The sequence below is a fragment of the Chroicocephalus ridibundus genome, chromosome 2 (assembly GCF_963924245.1).
Source record: "Chroicocephalus ridibundus chromosome 2, bChrRid1.1, whole genome shotgun sequence".
NCBI classification, from domain to species: domain Eukaryota; kingdom Metazoa; phylum Chordata; class Aves; order Charadriiformes; family Laridae; genus Chroicocephalus; species Chroicocephalus ridibundus.
In genome coordinates, this window is record NC_086285.1 from 88,256,995 (window position 1) to 88,274,596 (window position 17,602).

The 17,602-nt window shown below is 37.3% G+C and overlaps 1 protein-coding gene across 2 annotated transcripts in view; it reads left to right on the forward strand.

The window, feature by feature from the left end:
* The window catches only part of RETREG1 (reticulophagy regulator 1), a 71,106-nt gene extending 53,604 nt beyond the window's left edge, over window positions 1-17,502 (forward strand). For both annotated transcript variants that reach the window (XM_063326124.1, XM_063326125.1), the window contains 6 exons: window positions 4,621-4,747; window positions 6,535-6,619; window positions 7,175-7,312; window positions 8,929-8,993; window positions 10,127-10,253; window positions 13,209-17,502. In XM_063326124.1, coding sequence (XP_063182194.1) covers window positions 4,621-4,747; window positions 6,535-6,619; window positions 7,175-7,312; window positions 8,929-8,993; window positions 10,127-10,253; window positions 13,209-13,720 — 1,054 coding nt within the window. In that variant the 3' untranslated portion in view covers window positions 13,721-17,502. The remainder of the gene's footprint in view (window positions 1-4,620; window positions 4,748-6,534; window positions 6,620-7,174; window positions 7,313-8,928; window positions 8,994-10,126; window positions 10,254-13,208) is intronic.
* Window positions 17,503-17,602: the final 100 nt, after the last annotated feature.

The window sequence follows — 17,602 nt, forward strand, 5'->3', positions numbered from 1 at the left end:
TGTAAAATAGAACAGTGTGGTTATAGTAGAACTGACACAAGTGTCTCGGGTTTTTGTGTTGCCTACAAGAAACTGCCAAGTACTCTTTTGCGGAGCAAGCTTAATAGTGGGTTTGTAACGTTTTAAAGCAAACTTCACCTGTACCATGTGCTCTTCTTGCTTGGCTGCTTTGTCAATGCACCACATGAAGACCACAGAGCCAAAGTATCTAGCAATATATTTTATCTGCACTGCAGCTTGTACTTTCAACATCTTTTAAACTTGGCAAAAGAAAGCATTGTTGACAACCAAGACAAGCCACTCTGGAGAACTTTCCCTGCAAATGTGCCATTTTTCTGCATAACACACATGTTTGTTTTTAATTGTTATTAGTTGTCCTGGTGTGCCTTGTTTTATCTCCTCTTCTTTCATCTATATTGTCTTTATATTAGTGGTTAGCATATATGAAAATTATTATTGCATTATTATTGTAGTTTCTGCTTCTATTTTTTATCTCCCCGTTTTTGCAATTAACTTAAAGTACGTAAGCCAACTATCTACAATTATCCTATGTATTTCAAAGCCCTGTTTTGATAGTAGGCATCAGGCCTATCCATTTTCTCTCTTTGTGCTCCTACAAAGTACCACTTTCATTGTCAACAATTTTAAATAAAGGATAGGAGTAAAGTCTGTAAAATGACTTTGTAATTCACAATACTGTCATAGTAGTAGTTTTCAACACCAGAATAAAGAGGCAACTCTTAAAGTACATACTATTAATGCTGCAGAATGGTTTACAAAAGCTGGAAGCAATGTTTCCTTAAGGAGAGTAGCCTATCCATAAAAACTGCAGTTCTCATATGAGAAAACCCTTGTATACTACTTTTCTCAAGCCACTAATTATCAGAGAGGATGGAAATGGAAATCGCTATTGTGGATGGGAGGTGGACAAAAGGTCTGTGTAACATTGCTAATCCTTCCCCTCATGTTCTTCATAAGTTATTTAATGGTTTTATTTATGTCCTCTGTCAGAGGCAAATACCTGCATGCAGTGCCATGCATGGGTGGAAAATACGTTGCATTTTGTCTGACAAAAGTCACCTAGTCCAAGACATGAGACTTTCATCCTGTGACTTTCAGGTACACTATTTTAAACTGTTTATGGTTTTTTCTTGAAGGGGGAGGGAGACCCTCGCCCTGAATACTTGGTAATGTAAGAGCAAATCACTACTGCAATACTATAAATACTATACTATAGTAAAGTCAGGAATAAGGCAACAGTTTGGGTTTTGAACTTTTCTCTGTGATTGAAATACTAGTTATTCTTTAAGTCATGTTCTGCGCTCCACTATGCATACAATAGTTTGAATATGAATCTCTTATGCATGCCATTTATGGTCTGTATGAAATGGCTCCCAAACCTTGCTCTAATACCGACGTTGCTGTGTCACCACCTCGTGGTGAAGTTGCTGTACAGTAGTTAAATACGGGCATAGAGAAAGATGAAGTTTCTCCGTGTGAGTTTAGCTAGACATTTTTGACCATAATTATTCCTGACTTTTTTACAAAAATTAAGCTGCTCAGATTACGTATCCGAAAATAGAAGAAGGTGGTTTAACCTCCATTATGTAGAATAAAAGTGGGTATCATGTATGTGGGAGCAGATGACTTATTCCTGGCTTTGATATAAGTATGTAAAAATTCACAAATTTAGGTTTGGGCAACAGTTGGACCAAAGTGTAAAATTCAGCATAAGCCCAAATCCTCTTATCCCATGTGTTTAAGAGAAATGAGAGCAAGAATTTGTAATTGTAAGAAAAAGTGGCTTTAGCCCTTGCTGAATTGTATGTCAGACATGTTGTCTGGGGTTTGGCTAAAATGTTAATTAAAGATCTTAAGGAGAATTGAAGTTTGGTGTTCTTTTTGCTGAGACACTGGATTTGAAATTCAGAGTTTGCTTTTTCCTTTTATAATAGTTTGTAAAATAGAAGTGACATATCTTTTGGGTTATACAACTGAAAATTTATAAATAGAGACTTTTTTTTTAGCTGGAAAATAAAGTGAAACAGACATTATATATATAGTTACATATCATTTTCCTAGTTTTGTTATTAATCTGACCAGAAATCTGAGGTAACAGTGTAATCCCGAATTTTTCTTTTCGTTTGATGGTATAATGTAATATACAGTGTGGACTAGATTATTTCACTTTCTATCATGATTCATTGATCAAAGCGTCTGCCTAATTTAGGCCACTTGACCCTTTAATAACGATCCCTTCAGTGCTATGTTAGCGTATCTTGCATGCTGCCTTGTGAGAGAGATCACTGTGCAATATCAGCACATAGACCCAGCTCTGCAATGAGAAGCAAGTCAGAAGCTTATCTTTATAGAAAAAAATCAATATATCTCTTGTAGTCCAGCGCAGTTATACATGTAACTTTGAAGTAAGTAATTTCCAGAATTCAGATCCATTTTCCATTATCTCCTTGGGCTGTGTAAATAAACTGGTTGCTCTTGCTGGAAACATCTGCATTGCAGTTCTTGGTACAAGTCGGGTGTGAACTCATGCCTGTATGAAAACATTACTGTAGGCTTTTGCTTTATAGGCTGAAAAAGTAAAAATAACATGAGGGAGGATTTTTTTTTAAAAGCACTTCTAAAAAACAGCTTTTAGTTTGTGTGTTCCTGAAAGTTTGTGAACTAATTCTAAGGAATGTGCAAAATGTTTATGAGGGAAAATAAGCCTATTTTGGTAGGGTTAAATTTGCTATATAGGAATCCACATCTGTTTTGAAAAACGTTAGGTGTTAAGCAAACCGAAAAGCAGTACTCTGATTTTAAGTATGCACCGTTTTGTTTGCCACTCACGGGAACAAACTCCAAAGTAACACCTGAGCCAGGAGGCTTAATAGCTGGTGGACATCAGGGCTGTGGTACCTGTGCATCGATATTGCCGGTGGCTCTCAAAAATACAAACATATTCAAAACTTTACAATCTTCACGGCTTTCCTTGTGTCAGGAAATGAGAGACATCAACAAGTTCATATCCTAAAACATAATGGTGCCTTATTAGTAAGAATGAATCATAGCTAATAAGATACAATACAGCAAAGGTAGATTACATGTGTGTGTCCTCAGTAGAGAAGGTAGACAAAAGCAACCTACTAACCAGCTTTCAACTGAGAAAAGTCTGAGTGCTCATGATGGCTTTTAACTTTTACAATATGTGCCAACAAAAATGACTAAGCAATCTGTTGTTGAGCAAGGATAATATTAACGTGGAAGGTTTTAATCACTACAGGTAGTTTTACAAGTGATGATAGATAATTATTTTTTTTAGTCTTATGTTCACTACAAAAAAAATTAAAATTTTGTGTCGTGTTACTCAAATGTTTAAATGTTACTTTTGAACACTAAGTTCATACAGGGTAAAAATCAGCAGTCATACAGCAAAAATCTTATCAGTCACTTACTGATGCTTGCTAAAATTTAAGTTGTCCCAGGGAACTATCAGGGGGCATTTGCATTCTGAATAACGATGAGAACTGTTAACAGGGGCCTTCTGGTGTCTTAGTAGCTAAATAGAAGAGTAATTATTTGGAAATAAGAGTTGACAGTTTGATCTGACCGTCTGTGTGTATATCCTTATTGCTGTACACAACCCTGGTAAATACATTTTTGTTTATACTGTAGTTTTTGATTTATCCTGTAATTTGAGCCACCTATGACAAAATGTTACTATTAATGCAGTGATGCGTCGGGCATTTAATTATGTATCTGAGTCAAATGACTGTGGGATTGTTTATGGCTTAACTTGCATTCACTGTGATCAAAAGTGTGTGTACTGAGCATTGAATTATGCAAAAGATAACTTCATAAAACTGGTGCAGAATTTACTTCATATTCTGAATATTTGCATTGTGGTGCTTCCATACTTTGTGCCAGTTTTAGTTGACATTGACTGGCCTGTGTGTGTTTTTCCTTTCATTTGTTGTGTCATAAAACATCTTTGTGGTAGATGTTTTGTGTACTCCAAAAAGGTATACAATGTGGTCATTTAAACTGGATATTGTCTAAACTGATCAGCCCCAAATTAGAAACATACACTTTCTCACGTTTTTCAGCAAATTCTTCAGTACATTTTTTTTTAATTTTATTAAAAGGACTGAACTCTTGTGGACCATCATGGCTTGCAAAACAAGACAAAAAATAGAAAAAAACAGCACAAGGATTATGTGCATGAAATTGAATGTATTAATATGTATGGCCATCCTGTAGCAATGAAAAGTACTGTGTTGTATTTTTTTAAGAAAAAAATAATATTAAGAAGCAAGTTTGGGCTTGCTTAATTTAGATGACAGCTATGTTTTCATATGGCCAGAATGAATAAGCAGTAATTTCTTCTGTAATTGCTTCTAAGGTCTGAGAATTGCTACTACTGAGCAGGGGGGGGTCGATTAAAAAAGATCAAATTAGCCCAATATAAAATAGGTGTAAACAAGTACAAGTTTCTGTAGCATAGCAGCAGCCATTGGATCGCTGGAGGCTGTAGCTTTACAACATGATGGTTTCAACCAGTTTCAGCTTTCATATGAGCTATAACCAACGTTGTTGGGTATTCTTGTTTGTTTTACTCAGCTGGAAAGTCATCAATTCCAGGCAAGACTACAGACCGAGAATAAATCAGTGCATTTCAGAAACACTAATGAATTTATTTGTATTTCTTCAAGAAATGTCCCACTTCAAGGAACAAAACCCTGGCAAGGTAAGCACTCCCAAGTAAGACTAACAGTTCAATATTGTTTAATAAAAAGGTGAGATAGATTTTTAAAAAAGCCAGCAAGCACAAAATGGAAAATAATGTACACATTATGATATACTCAGTCATGAGTTTTTGGTAACTTTTTCCTGTAGGTCATCAGTGAGCAAAGCTGCTCGCTGTGAAGTCTATAGCAGTATAGTCCCTCCCCTTAGAGCTCCTGGAATTTCACCAGTCATTGTGTGGAAAGGAAATGTAAAACACAATAATTTAATAAAAACTTGAAAAAGCAGGAAAAGTATGCAGTTCCTGAACATGCCCATTTTTTTCCAAGTAATTGTAGTTTTCAGAAATAGCTGCACAAATATTATATGATAGAAAAGAATCCTTCATATTTTATTGTGATAATTTTTATTCTCTACAGATTTAGTTGTTTGGGGTTTTTTAACTGGAAAGACTGAGCTGGAGAACCCAGTTCATGAAGAGACAAGCATGAATAACGTTTCTTCTTTCCTAATAGGAATATTATTATGTAGTTCTAGCCAAAAGTGAAGCAGCTTTCTTTTCCAAATAAAAATTTAAATAATGTAGAAGTATATCATGGCAATAGTAGATTTCATTTTTTATATATTTATTGATAAATACAGACATTTAAAAGGAGATGAGGAGGTTTTTTCCCCTCTTTTGATCTCGGTTAACTTTGCCAAAAAGTCTTTCATGAAAACAGGCCCTTCAGAATCAGCAAATGGGAAGTAGGTAGTACCACACTCAAATAGTAGCTTGAACTGAAAATACAGATGAACAACAGGATGAAATACATTTCGAAGATGAATAAATTATACCAAAGAAAGATATATGTTTAGAATAATAAAGTTATATTTAAAAGAAGTAGGTGTATTTGAGGTAAGGGATATACACAGTCCCATAATTTTGTCACGTAGCAACATGACACAGTAACCGTATGTTAAGATCTATTTAATACTGATTTAGAAAAGCTAATTTTGACAGCATGTTTTCTTTTCTTTTTCCTGACCTGGTTCTCTAAGCCACGTCAGTATTTTACTGCAATAATTACAAGCAAATTAGGCACTGATGCTGTGTGCAAAATTTCTTTGAGCTAACCATTTTATTGCAATTCAACTCCACAGGCAAATGGATTCTTTCTGTAAACTTTCAACAGATCAGTTCTGTACTCAGCATTGTGCAGTTGTGAAAGAAGCACTGTGTGTCTCAGTCACAGCAGAGGCTGAATCTCAAGTTTCATACTGAAAATTCAGCTCGGTGTTGTCATTACAGGGATGCTAGAGTAGCCAACAAGCATCAAGAGAATGTTTGCCAGCATATGAGAGAGAACAGTTTCATGAAGCAACACAAGAGGGGAGAGAACTGTATTCATCAGAATTTTTTGCGTTTGTAAGCATGCAGCAAGCATGCTTTACAATATTTCAGTCAGCGATTTGGGGTGTTTTTTAGCCTTTTTTGTGTAATGAAGATGAAGTAATTTCTAGTAATTTTAGCAATAGCCATGAGCTTGTGAAACCATTACGGTAAATGAATAAAAGTAGCATATTTTTAGAATAGAAGAGGGGATATATCCTAACTAGCCAGAATGGACTGCTTAATGGGTATTTGCTCGAGATGTGTTAAAGTATTTCCTAATGTAAAAAAAACTATCTTCCATTTTCCACTGCATTCTAGATTTCATTTAGCGTGTAACATTTTTCTTTTGCAAAATGATCTAAATATTTAAACAGTGGAAGTGTTAATGGCCAGTTTTATTTTTTTTTTGCCAGTTTTGCCTACTAGTCTGCAGCGTCTGTACATTTTTCACTGTCTTGGGAAGTTACATTCCTGGAGTTGTCCTCTCCTATGTCCTGTGTAAGTATAGTCTCTTTTTCAATCATGATTTATGTATGTGGTTTGTTCATTACTTCGTCTCTGTATATGGAGTATTTATTTATTTTTATATATATACACACGCGCGCGTATGTACACATACACATATATATGTAGGTTCTGACAAGGGCTTTTTGTGATGGGGAAGTCAGCTTACAGGTTTTTTCAGCTTCTTGATTCTGGCACAATGTTGCACAGTCATGTTTCTCAGGTAGAGATATCAAAATCAAGACTAAATCAAGATAATGATAAATGTTATAGCGATCGTAAATTGTGCCTTACCGGAAGTAAAAAAAGTGTCAGTTGATATGAATCCAGTGGTATTTTCTGCGACGAGTAGGAATGGCTGCTAGAAACTGGATTCGAGAGTAACGGTTTGACATGGGCATTTCACAGTGCTTTTTTATGTAAAACTAATTGCATTATGTAAAATGAGTAGTTACCTTATGCAAATGCGTTGTTTAATCTTTATTGAGTAACTTCTTATAAAGCAATATTCCAATACAATTTTTCTCTCTGTCTTCGTTTTTATCACAGTATTGTGTGCCTTTTTATGTCCCTTCCTTAAGTGCAATGAATTTGGACAGAAAGTGTGCAAGAAAATTAAGACTGTTCTGATGAAACTAGATTTTGGAATAGTGGAATATATCAACCAGAAGAAAAAAGAGAGATCTGGTGAGTAATAAGTATAGTCCCAAGTTATGTATTTCTGTATGCAGAGAAAATGTTATTAACCTTGCAGACAGCTTGGTTTGTCCTCTGAAGCCAAGTGTACAGGTGTTTCTTGCTTTGAACCATTCTTAGCTTTATAAGGAGTGATAAAGTATGTCAGACATCTGGGTATGGTAAAAAAAATGTTATTTCATGGAAGGAAACAAGGCAAGACTGATGGTTCTCTTCCTGCTTGATTAGATGTACTGCTTACAGATTTTCAGAAAAAAACTACTCGCTGTAAAGTGTGCAATGCTTACCTCTATTTAGAGAAGGCAAACTTATCCAGGAGAGAGACTCATTCAAGAACACAAAATGAGTACATAACAGAATTTTCAGTAAGAGACTGAGCTCTCTTCCAGTATCTAAATCCGCCTGGTTTTCACTCCCAAGAATAATTTTTTTTCTTCCCCAAATACTCAATAAGCATTTAAGAATTACAGTAGGATAGCAGCTACAGATTAATCGGGTTTTTTAGTTAGAAAGGGGAGAAATCGGTTCAAAACGAATTTTCACCTATCTCACCTGAAAACATTTATAACATTGGAAACTTCTAGATTTTAACTAATAAAGCTATTTGAAGAAAAATGTTTATATGGAAAGTGTTATCTTTTGTTTATGTTTTGTGTGAGCTACAGTTTTGGTAATTAAACGTTTGTAATGTAGCCATAGGACTTGCAGGTAGCCTGCCCCTTTTAGTTAGTATTACATCAGTAGATTTTATATCTGCTTTAAAACGTGTATTTCTTCTAACAGTTCATCACACAACGTGCTGTTCCTAGACACAATGAAAGGAACCATCTGCCTTTCCCCCGTCTCTTACATATAATGCAGTAGTTGTTGGAAATATGGAATAATGCATTGAAAATTTTCTTTCCTGTGTTATTCCACCTTGTACTACTTTTAAGTGAAACTGGCAGAGAGATCCAACTGTCGTGACTGTGGTTTTCCGCTTATATTGGTTTAAAATATTCATGAGGCTATTCTTGGAGAGAGCGGAAGCAAAATCTGTGTCTCTGTTCAACTGTTAGGAGCAGCATTCCGTCAGACTTCAGAGGGTGCTTTGTATGCATATTTGTGTATAAATGTTGCGAAAGCAGGGAAATGGGGTGCAAAAAAGAAGAAAGGTTTTGTGAATTAAGATTTCACGCAATTATCCAGAAAATTGCGTGTTCTCCTGTAAAAGTAATGTGCTCAGATAACTACGCTGCCTGTTTTAACAGAATGTTACAACCGTACATCGTACCAGCAGTGTAGTTTAAAAGATAGATATATACTGCCAGGGAACGTTATGTTATGGTGAGCAACAGAGACTTCTGAAACTAAGTAAGTAAATGTGATGGAATGTATTTCGGAGCGACACTCTCTCTCCCGCTTTGGCTGCTGCAGGATATGTTTTGATAAACATCTAGCCTCTCAATCAGATTTTTTTTCCTCACCTTAGTAGCGTGTTACATCAATGGTGCACTCTGTCAACAAGTGAAAAGGTACTGTGCTATGCAAGCTATGTGACAGGGAACGCACACTGAACCTCAACGTCTGTTGTCATGAGTAGGATTAAATTTTTTTTTTTCTTTCAGAAACAGCAAAAACAAAACCCACAGAAGATGACAGTGAATTAGACATATCAGCCCTGTGTCCTAAGGTGACTTTTTTTCAGTCAGCCCTGTCTTTTTTTAAAATCTATATAGATAATGGAGAGTATCTAGACTACTGTCTCTCTTTTCTGTGGAAGACTAACGTGCCCAGGAGGCTGTGTTCCATTCCTGAACTAAGCAGTAGGCTTTAAAAGTGATTCATAGTCTCCATCTTTAAGCTTATACTAATTAACTTACTTCATTTTTGACTTCTGGTCTTCAAGGTAATGGTTTCTTTGGCCTACTAAACTGTTTTTATTTTGTATTGGCTGTAGAATGATTAAACTAGAATTTAATAACAAAGGCAGCTATTTTTATTTGCAAGAGTGAAATTGCAGTTAATTTTTATCAAATTAAAATATAAAACGGAAATGTTAGTACAGAATTTATCAGATACTTTTGTCATCGCTTGTCTGATCATTTTAAATGATAGTGTAAATCAGTATATTATCTGTCTTTCCAGACATGTATGAGAACACTCTAATACCTCCTTTCTCACTTAATATTCTAAATAACTGGCAAAAGACTTTCCATTGTTATGAGAACACCGGTTGATATAAAAAGGATTCAGTTTTATAGGAATTCTTACGGAGTATTTGATCAGTAGTGTATAGAGCCTGACTTTGCCAGCGATTGCTTTAAAGGTGTTTATGTATTCTAAAAGTAAATAGGATTTTATCCCATAGGATAAAAATTTCTAGCTGATGTAATTGAGTGTTGTTGGATAAATTCATAAAGGATAATGATTTTTTAATTTAGCTAATTTTTTACTGTCTTATAGATAATGGTGGTTTGGTTTTTTTAATCCAAGTTTATGCATTTCTTTACATTTATGCATATTTCATATTTGGAGGCTCATTCTGCTTTCATTACAGTAGGATATTACTTTCAGAATGAATAATTGGAATTTTCTATGCTTCTTTAGTATAATACAGCTTTCAGTTCTCAAAAACACGGGTGCTTCAATTTTAAGTATTGTATACTGTTATTTTAATTTTTTTTACAATTAAAGCTTAAATAGGAGATGATTTATATTGCTACGACGTGCAAGAGGCTTCTTTTTCAGTATCTAATCATTGGCTTCCTGTAGCGTGAATTTTTAAGTATAAGACTACCACGTATGGGACTTTTTGATGTTTAGGTTAGTCCTGCAGTTGTTGCCAAAGAGCTGTCAGTGTCGGACACAGATGTATCAGAAGTATCTTGGACCGATAATGGGACCTTTAACTTATCCGAGGGGTATTCTCCACAGACGGACACATCTGATGGTATGTAATGGCTTCATCTGTTTCATCGATGAATTGCAGTCATGTAAGTTACCTGAAAATTATTAGAGAATTTAAGGACAAAAGTTTTTTGGGTTGGTTTTTTTCTTCCCCTACAATCAATTCAAAATTAATTCCAGTGTTTTATGTAGTTTTGGATGCATCTTGTGTAAGAGCTGTCCTTATCTTAAAAATAATAAAGTACATTAGTATGTGTCTAAATAGATAAGTAGTGGTGGGTAAAACCAGCACATTCAGTGAGTGCCTGATTTAACGCTCTCTTCTGTCAAACCTTTTAAGCAAAGTTCGTGCTACTGGTTTTGTGGAGCTATACAGCTAAAGGCTGAGGAAGAAAAAGCGAATACTTTGAATTGCTAAACAGCCAATTAAAGAAAGAATTATTAGGTTTCGGTTACTAGAATGCTGATGGAGACAGCCAGCAGTGAGCCTAAGTGAGATGTGAAGACTAAGACTAGGAAAAGATTCTCGAGCACTTGTCTTGATCTGGACGAGATCTTAAAGTTCTTACTTTTTACAGACTGAGCTTTCAGTTAGCACATTGCCTGAACAAAGATTAAGAACAATAGTAGTTTGGTGTCATCTTAGCCATGTATTTGTTGCTCTGTTCATCTTGCATTCCTCCTCTTCTAGGAAAAGTACACTGTAAATGACAAGTAGGGTGATATTACTGAACAACATTTTACAAACCAAATTAATAATTTAAATTATTTTGTTACTATTTCAAGTGGTAAATAGACAGCATCGTACAATCACAGAATCGTAAGTTGGAATTGTTGTTCATCTCATCTAACCTCCTATTCAAAGCAGGTTCAACTTGATCAAGTTGCTCAGGGCTGTGACCGGTTGAATTTTGAGTATCTCCAATGGTAGAGATTCAGGAACCTCTCTGGACAGCCATTTTCAATATTTGATCACGCTCATGATGAAAAAGTTTTTTCTTATAGTGAGTCGAAATTTCCCATGTTCCAGCTTGTATCAATTTACTCTCATCCTTCCACTGTGCACCTTTAAGAAGAGTCAAGCCCCATCTTCTCTATACCTTCCCATTAGGTAGTTAAAGACAACTACGTGATTCCCCCTTTGCTGCCTTCTCTTAAGGCTGAACAAAGCCCATTTTCTCAGCATCTCCTCATATGTCGTGTTCTCCAGCCCCCTAATAATCATGCTGACCCTCCAGGAGACTCATTCCAGTCTTTTATTGTCTGTCTTGTAGTGGAGAGGTCAGAACTAGGCAAAGTATTCCAAATGTGTGCTCTCAGGTTCCAAATAGAGGGAGAAAATCCCTTCCATTGACTTTCTGACTTTGTTTTAATATAGCTCACTACGTGATTGGTCTTTCTTGCTGCAAGGGTATACTACTGACTTGCTGTCCGCAGGTCTGTTTCTTGAAAGCTGCTTTCAGTATTGTTGCCCCCAACCTGTACTGCTGCACAGGTTATTCCATTCTAGATGCAGGACTTCCCATTTGCTTTTGTTGAATTTCATGATGTTCTTTTTTATCCTGTTCATTTCTTCAGCCTGTTGAGGTCCCTCTGAGGGCAACATGCCCTCCAAAATATCAAATACACCTGCCCCAGAGTAGTTCCTTTCTGCCTGTGAACTTGCTGAGAGCGCACTCCATCCTGTCATCCAAGTCATTAATAAAAATGTTCAACAGTGTTGGCTTCAGTACCTTTGAGAGACACCACTAATAACTGGCCTCCAGTGGACGTCGTATCACTGATCACACGTCTTTGAGCCTGGCAGTCAGGCCAATTTTCCACCTACCCTACAGTTCACTTACCCAGTTTGCTCACCAATTCGTCTGTAAGAGTAAGGTGGGAAACTGCGTTAAAGGCCTTGCTAAGTGAAAAATAAACAAAATCCACTCTTCTCCACCCACGGAGCGTTTCAGCAAATGGGACATACACGCAAGTGCAAGACCAGATGGGATGCATCCGATGACTGGCTCATCTCCTCTCAAAGCTCTGTGCATTTGAGCCACTGCTCTGCATTCAGCACAACCCTTCCTCCTCACCTTTCCAGCCTGTTTTTCCTAAAGAAAATGGAGAAAATTATGTACCCGGCATTTTTAGGATTCATTTCATTAGCCTTTATGAATGCTGCTATTACTTGTTTTCATAGAAAGTAAGTTCAAACTGATTAATTTTTACCTTCTCATTCAAACACTAGATGAAAATATTCCCTCAGGTCTCTTCCACATGCCATGTACTGTGGTCAGTGTATTTTACGCATTTATAGTAACAAATATCATGCTATTAATGCAGTCATTAAAATCTAATCTTCTATTTGTTTACATTCTGCTTTTTATCCTCTTTAAAATGTGAAACTATGTTAGTCATGTGTAGAGTTTATGTTTTCTGTTTCCTATTTAATACAAGCATTGGCCAAGAAAGGAAAAACTTATAAATTAATTGTTTGTATTGGTTTTATATCTTTATTTAAGCATGTAAACATTCTTTTTTATTCTACAAGTGTTTTAAAGGCTTGTAATACATTCATACAGACATATTTGTAATTTATATAGATTGTAAAGAAAAATGTTTAAAGACCTGTTGTGACATTACAAATTTTAGGACTTTATGTGGCTGGTGTATTTAGGACTGGCTGTGCTAAAGATTTGCATGGCTTGTTTCATATACAGCTGGGTACCATTTAAAAAAGATATTATCCTCAAATAACTTTCTGAGTTACGTTGATACCAGGTGACTTGTGGTAAGTAGGTTTACGACCTTAAAACCGTTTTATTTTAGATGTAACACAAAGCTCCTCTGCATTAAGACTACATAAGACTACTAGTGGATTAGTCGTCTTCTATGGATTCGTAAATGTATTCAAAGGAGAATTTACCAATTGCATTTTTACATTTGGCTGCTTTTTTTGGAAGAAGCCTGTCATGTTTGCTAACACTGTTTCCTTGTGTTCATCCTGTAATAGATTTTGACCGACCTAGTGATCATGAAGAAGCTTTCGCTAGAGATCTTTCAGAATTTCCTTCTTTAGAAAATGGTGCTGGAACAAATGATGATGATGACTCAAGCATCGGTATGCCCGTCCAGCAAAAACGAAAAAAAGAACAAACGTATTTCAAGGTGGATCACGCTTCCAGACAGAGTAAAGAGAGACCGTCCACTGCAGGGCTCTCCTTGCCTTTGACCAGTGACCAAACCTTTAATTTAATGAGTGGAATTGCTGGGGATGTCATCGCAGCCGCAGTGTCTGCTGCCATCAAAGACCAGTTGCAGTCCGCCCAGCAAGCCCCCTCGCATGCAGTGCCCAGTTTGAGCGAGGAGACAGACACAGAGGAAGCTGATGATTTTGAACTGCTTGACCAGTCTGAGCTTGAGCAGATTGAGAAAGAATTGGGACTTTCACAAGGCCAAGAAGCAGAATCCCAGGAAAAGAAAAAATCTTCAGGCTTCCTTTCAAATCTGCTCGGAAGTCATTAACCTGGAAATTGCAGCTGGTAACATAGAAGAAATTAAACATAAAACACATAAAAAAATCAAATGCAAAAAAAAAAAAAAAAAGAAAATTCTGAGCTGTAAGCTTTAACTGTCCCTTTAGATGTGTTATAATAATTTCCCTTATGCAGAGTGAATTAACTGGATAAATATCAGCTGATACTGATAGTTTAATGTTTCTGGTAGTTATACCTCAATGTAATAGCATGGAAATGAATTATCTATCCACTGTTTGGTTGCAGATGAGTGTTGGAGGTCAGTTGTTCAAAAGAATTGGGGGAGAGGGTTTTTTTTGTCTTTTTGCTAACCATGTATTTTGGGGTCCTGAGCCAAATTTTCAACATCGGCAGTTTATTTACTCTTGGGTGCCAACCATGTAATACGATTAATGATTCACACTGGGAGGGTAAGTTATCAGAGGACTGCAATGAGATTAAATAAATCTCACCTCCTTCAATGGTACCAAAAAGTATGAATCCCTGCAGTTAGCATTATGTGTAGTGCATCTACTATATATGAAACACTTCAATTGGCACAACTCTAGTTTAAATATGTGTGCAACACTGTCAAAGAATTTGATTTCATACTTAAAACCTTTGAATTATTTTGGATATGGTGATGCATTTCCAAGTTTTTTGCTGTTTTAGGCTTGTAGAGTTGTAAAGTGGCATGCTGTTTGACTGACCACCTGCTGTGTTCCTTGATAGAGTCTGGTCCTTGGCAGTATTGCCCATGTAAAGTCAGCCAACACATTTTTATATTTAAGAGTTAATATCATGTAAACTGAACACCTTTTGGGGAGCAGGTGAGGGTAGTTATTGTTTGGAATAGAGGTTAGAGGTAAACAAAAAAAAAACAAAACAAAAAAAAGGCTTTATTAGGTGCCACTTCCTTAATTCAAGATTCTGTGGGGTTTGTTTTGTTTTGTTTTTTTTTTTCCCCAGGAGAGCTGCCATCACTTGCAACAAAAGTTCTGTTGCAAGCTGAATCTTTTAAGATACTGAAAAGTATTCGTCGAGGTTATTTGCTATAGAAGACACTCAGAATCTTCTTCTTGGCACGTAATTTAAAGCAAACAAAAAATAACTTGTTTAAATTATTTGCCAGTTTAAACTCCACACATGCTCAGTGAGTGGCATGGGATCTTAAGCAGGTAACTTATTTAACTTTTTCTAGGGCTTTTTTGTTCACCTGTGACAAATAAAATTGTAATAACAAGCAATAGTGATCAAAGAATTAGGAAGAAGTAAAGCTAGTTTTTTTAATGTGATGTAAACTGTTAGCAAAGTTGAGGGACCATGTCAGCTGCTGTTACTACTCAAGTGATTTTCCATTTGCTGGCATTTGAAGAGGTGAATGCTGTCATCCAGGACCCTCAGGAAGTACAGCAACAGATTATACAAAATCTTCCACTAACATGTATGTGTAGGTAAACCTGTGTTTGAAGTTAACTCCACTTCAATTTGTTTCTCTTTCCGAGGTGAAAAAATAGGCAGATGGCCAAAAAGAGTGTAGTGAAAGGAAAGATGCTGAGAATTTTTGACACTAGCTTTATCGTTGCTTGTGCTTTTGTGTCAGTAATGCATATTGACCGTGTTTGCTGTCCTTTACCAGTAAAAAAGTGAGCCTGTGCCTTCATTATCAAATCCATTACAAAGTGGATGCTGGATATAGATCCCACGAGATACAGCTTTTGAAATTAGAACATCTTAGCATTAAAAGCGAGTTCCTGGAAATGATGAAAAAAACATGGCCATGTCACTTTCCAAAGCGTTGGTTGCTAAGTTTCCGTTTTAGCTTCCACCAGCCAGCCTGCTCTTCTCAGTTTGAGAAAAAAATAAAAGCAGCTTTTGCTGGGAAATCAGTCCGTTTAAAGGCCGTTTAAATTTCTCGGGTGAGTTCAAAGCCTCGTTTCCTTGCTGCACGATTAGGACAATCTATAGAGTTAGAAGAGTACAACTTCCAAGTTGCTGATGAAGCTTTGCAGGACACCCAGACAACTGTGGGCGTCCTCGTGCGGGAGCACTGGGGGCCAGGAGGGGAAAGGGGCTAGGGGCTGGGGAGCGGCGGGAGGGAGCCATCACATCCTTCACAGGCTCTTCTGGAGCAGATCGATGGGACGGACTAGCTGGCTGTCAATGGCAGCATTACAACAGCGTGCACTTTATTGTTGTTTTATGAAGAATACTTGTGGTTATAGAAGTACGTAACGCAGGGGCACTCTTCTAGAATAATAGATTAGATCAAGGAGGAAAAGCAGTTGGAGGAGTTTCTCGGACTTTTTGTAAATGATCCATTTTCTGGTTTCAAGATAGAAAAATAGATCAGTTTTTCTCCAGTACGAGTCTCAATTTTTATTTCTTTTTTTTTTTTCAGAAAGAAAAACAAAGCAAAACTTGAACAAGCGAATCATTAAAGTTTAGGGGCATAATTGCTTATTTGTCTTTAGAATTTTATTTTTTTGTTCTCGTGGTAGTAGATTACATTCAAGCTCCTAAATACTGTGTAATGGGAAGAAGGTAATTCTGTAACGTTTAATATTCCTCCTTTGGTAGTGGAAGGATGCTTAGTTTTCTGCAGAAAATTACCTCTTCCCCCCCAACCAACCCCAAACAAAACACTTTGCTCGGACACAATACATTCCACTGCCAGCAGTTTGACCACAGAACAAAAAAGAAAATGTTTCTCTCCTTGGTGAGATCCCTTCCTTCCACACTGCCTTCAGTTGGAAATCCCTCGAGGAAACCTTCATTTTGCTGTATTCCCTTCATTTTGCTGTATTCTGTCAGCAGCCACAAAATACCAGTTACTTAAAAATTCCCATCACAGTGGTCCACAGCATCCTTCCTGCCGAGTGCTGGCCATCACCTTCCCGTCTTCCAGAAGGGAACAGAGGGGCAGGGAGAAAAGCAAGCCAGGACGGGGTAGCACGGAGCTTCGAAACACGCATTTGTTCCTCAGGATACCTGCTTATGTGCAGTTTCCAGTCGAAAGGTAGCGCTGTCAGTGACAAGGGTGAGAGCAGAGAGTGTGGCAAGTGCCCCTGGGGTGACACGGGGTACGACTGTGCCGTAGGGTGATTCCTGCCTGCGTTACCTGGCAGTAAATCGAGAATGGGGAGGCATATTTTTGCAGGAGGGTGTATTTCTGCTCGCCCTGCAGTGGCGCCTTCAGCATCCCTGCTGGAGGAGAACGGCCCGTGTCACGGCAGGGTCTGCGGGACGCAGCTCGGTCCTTCGTCCTCGGGAAACGTCCCCCTGCCTTAGTACCTCAGAGTGACAGACGGGAGCAGGCGCCATTTGATCAGCGGCCTTAAGTCTGTCAATCCAGCGTAAAAACACCCACTTTCAGCACTGGGGGCTTCCTCCATCTATGTACCACACACCTACTGACCCTTCTTCAGTTTTTTCATGAAAAAAAACCCAATTATTCTATGCAGAGGAGGGGAAATAATTTTAACCCAAAGAATAGGATTTGAAGAAATACTCGTTTTACTTGTTTTTTGTTCGTTTTGCACTTTTCCCAGGCGGTTTGAGCCTCCTGAACAACCTCCCTGTAGTCTCCATGTCTGTTCTCAGCACACGAGCAGCGTCACAGTCAGTAACACACCACCCGTCCGGGTAACCAGAAACTGGAAAACTACAAAATGTCTTTATTTAAAATATTTTGCAGCACTTTACCTAGCCTGATTACAATTTTGTAAACATGGAATTATTATATTGTTTGTAAAAACCATTTAATAAATATGTGTTAGTTTTTATCTTTCACCATATCTAATTGTATGTTTGTTCCAAAAATTGGGGGGGGGTGGAGGGGGGGGGGGGGGGCGTGGTGGCAATAACCAACACAAAACCCAGCGAGTTCCCG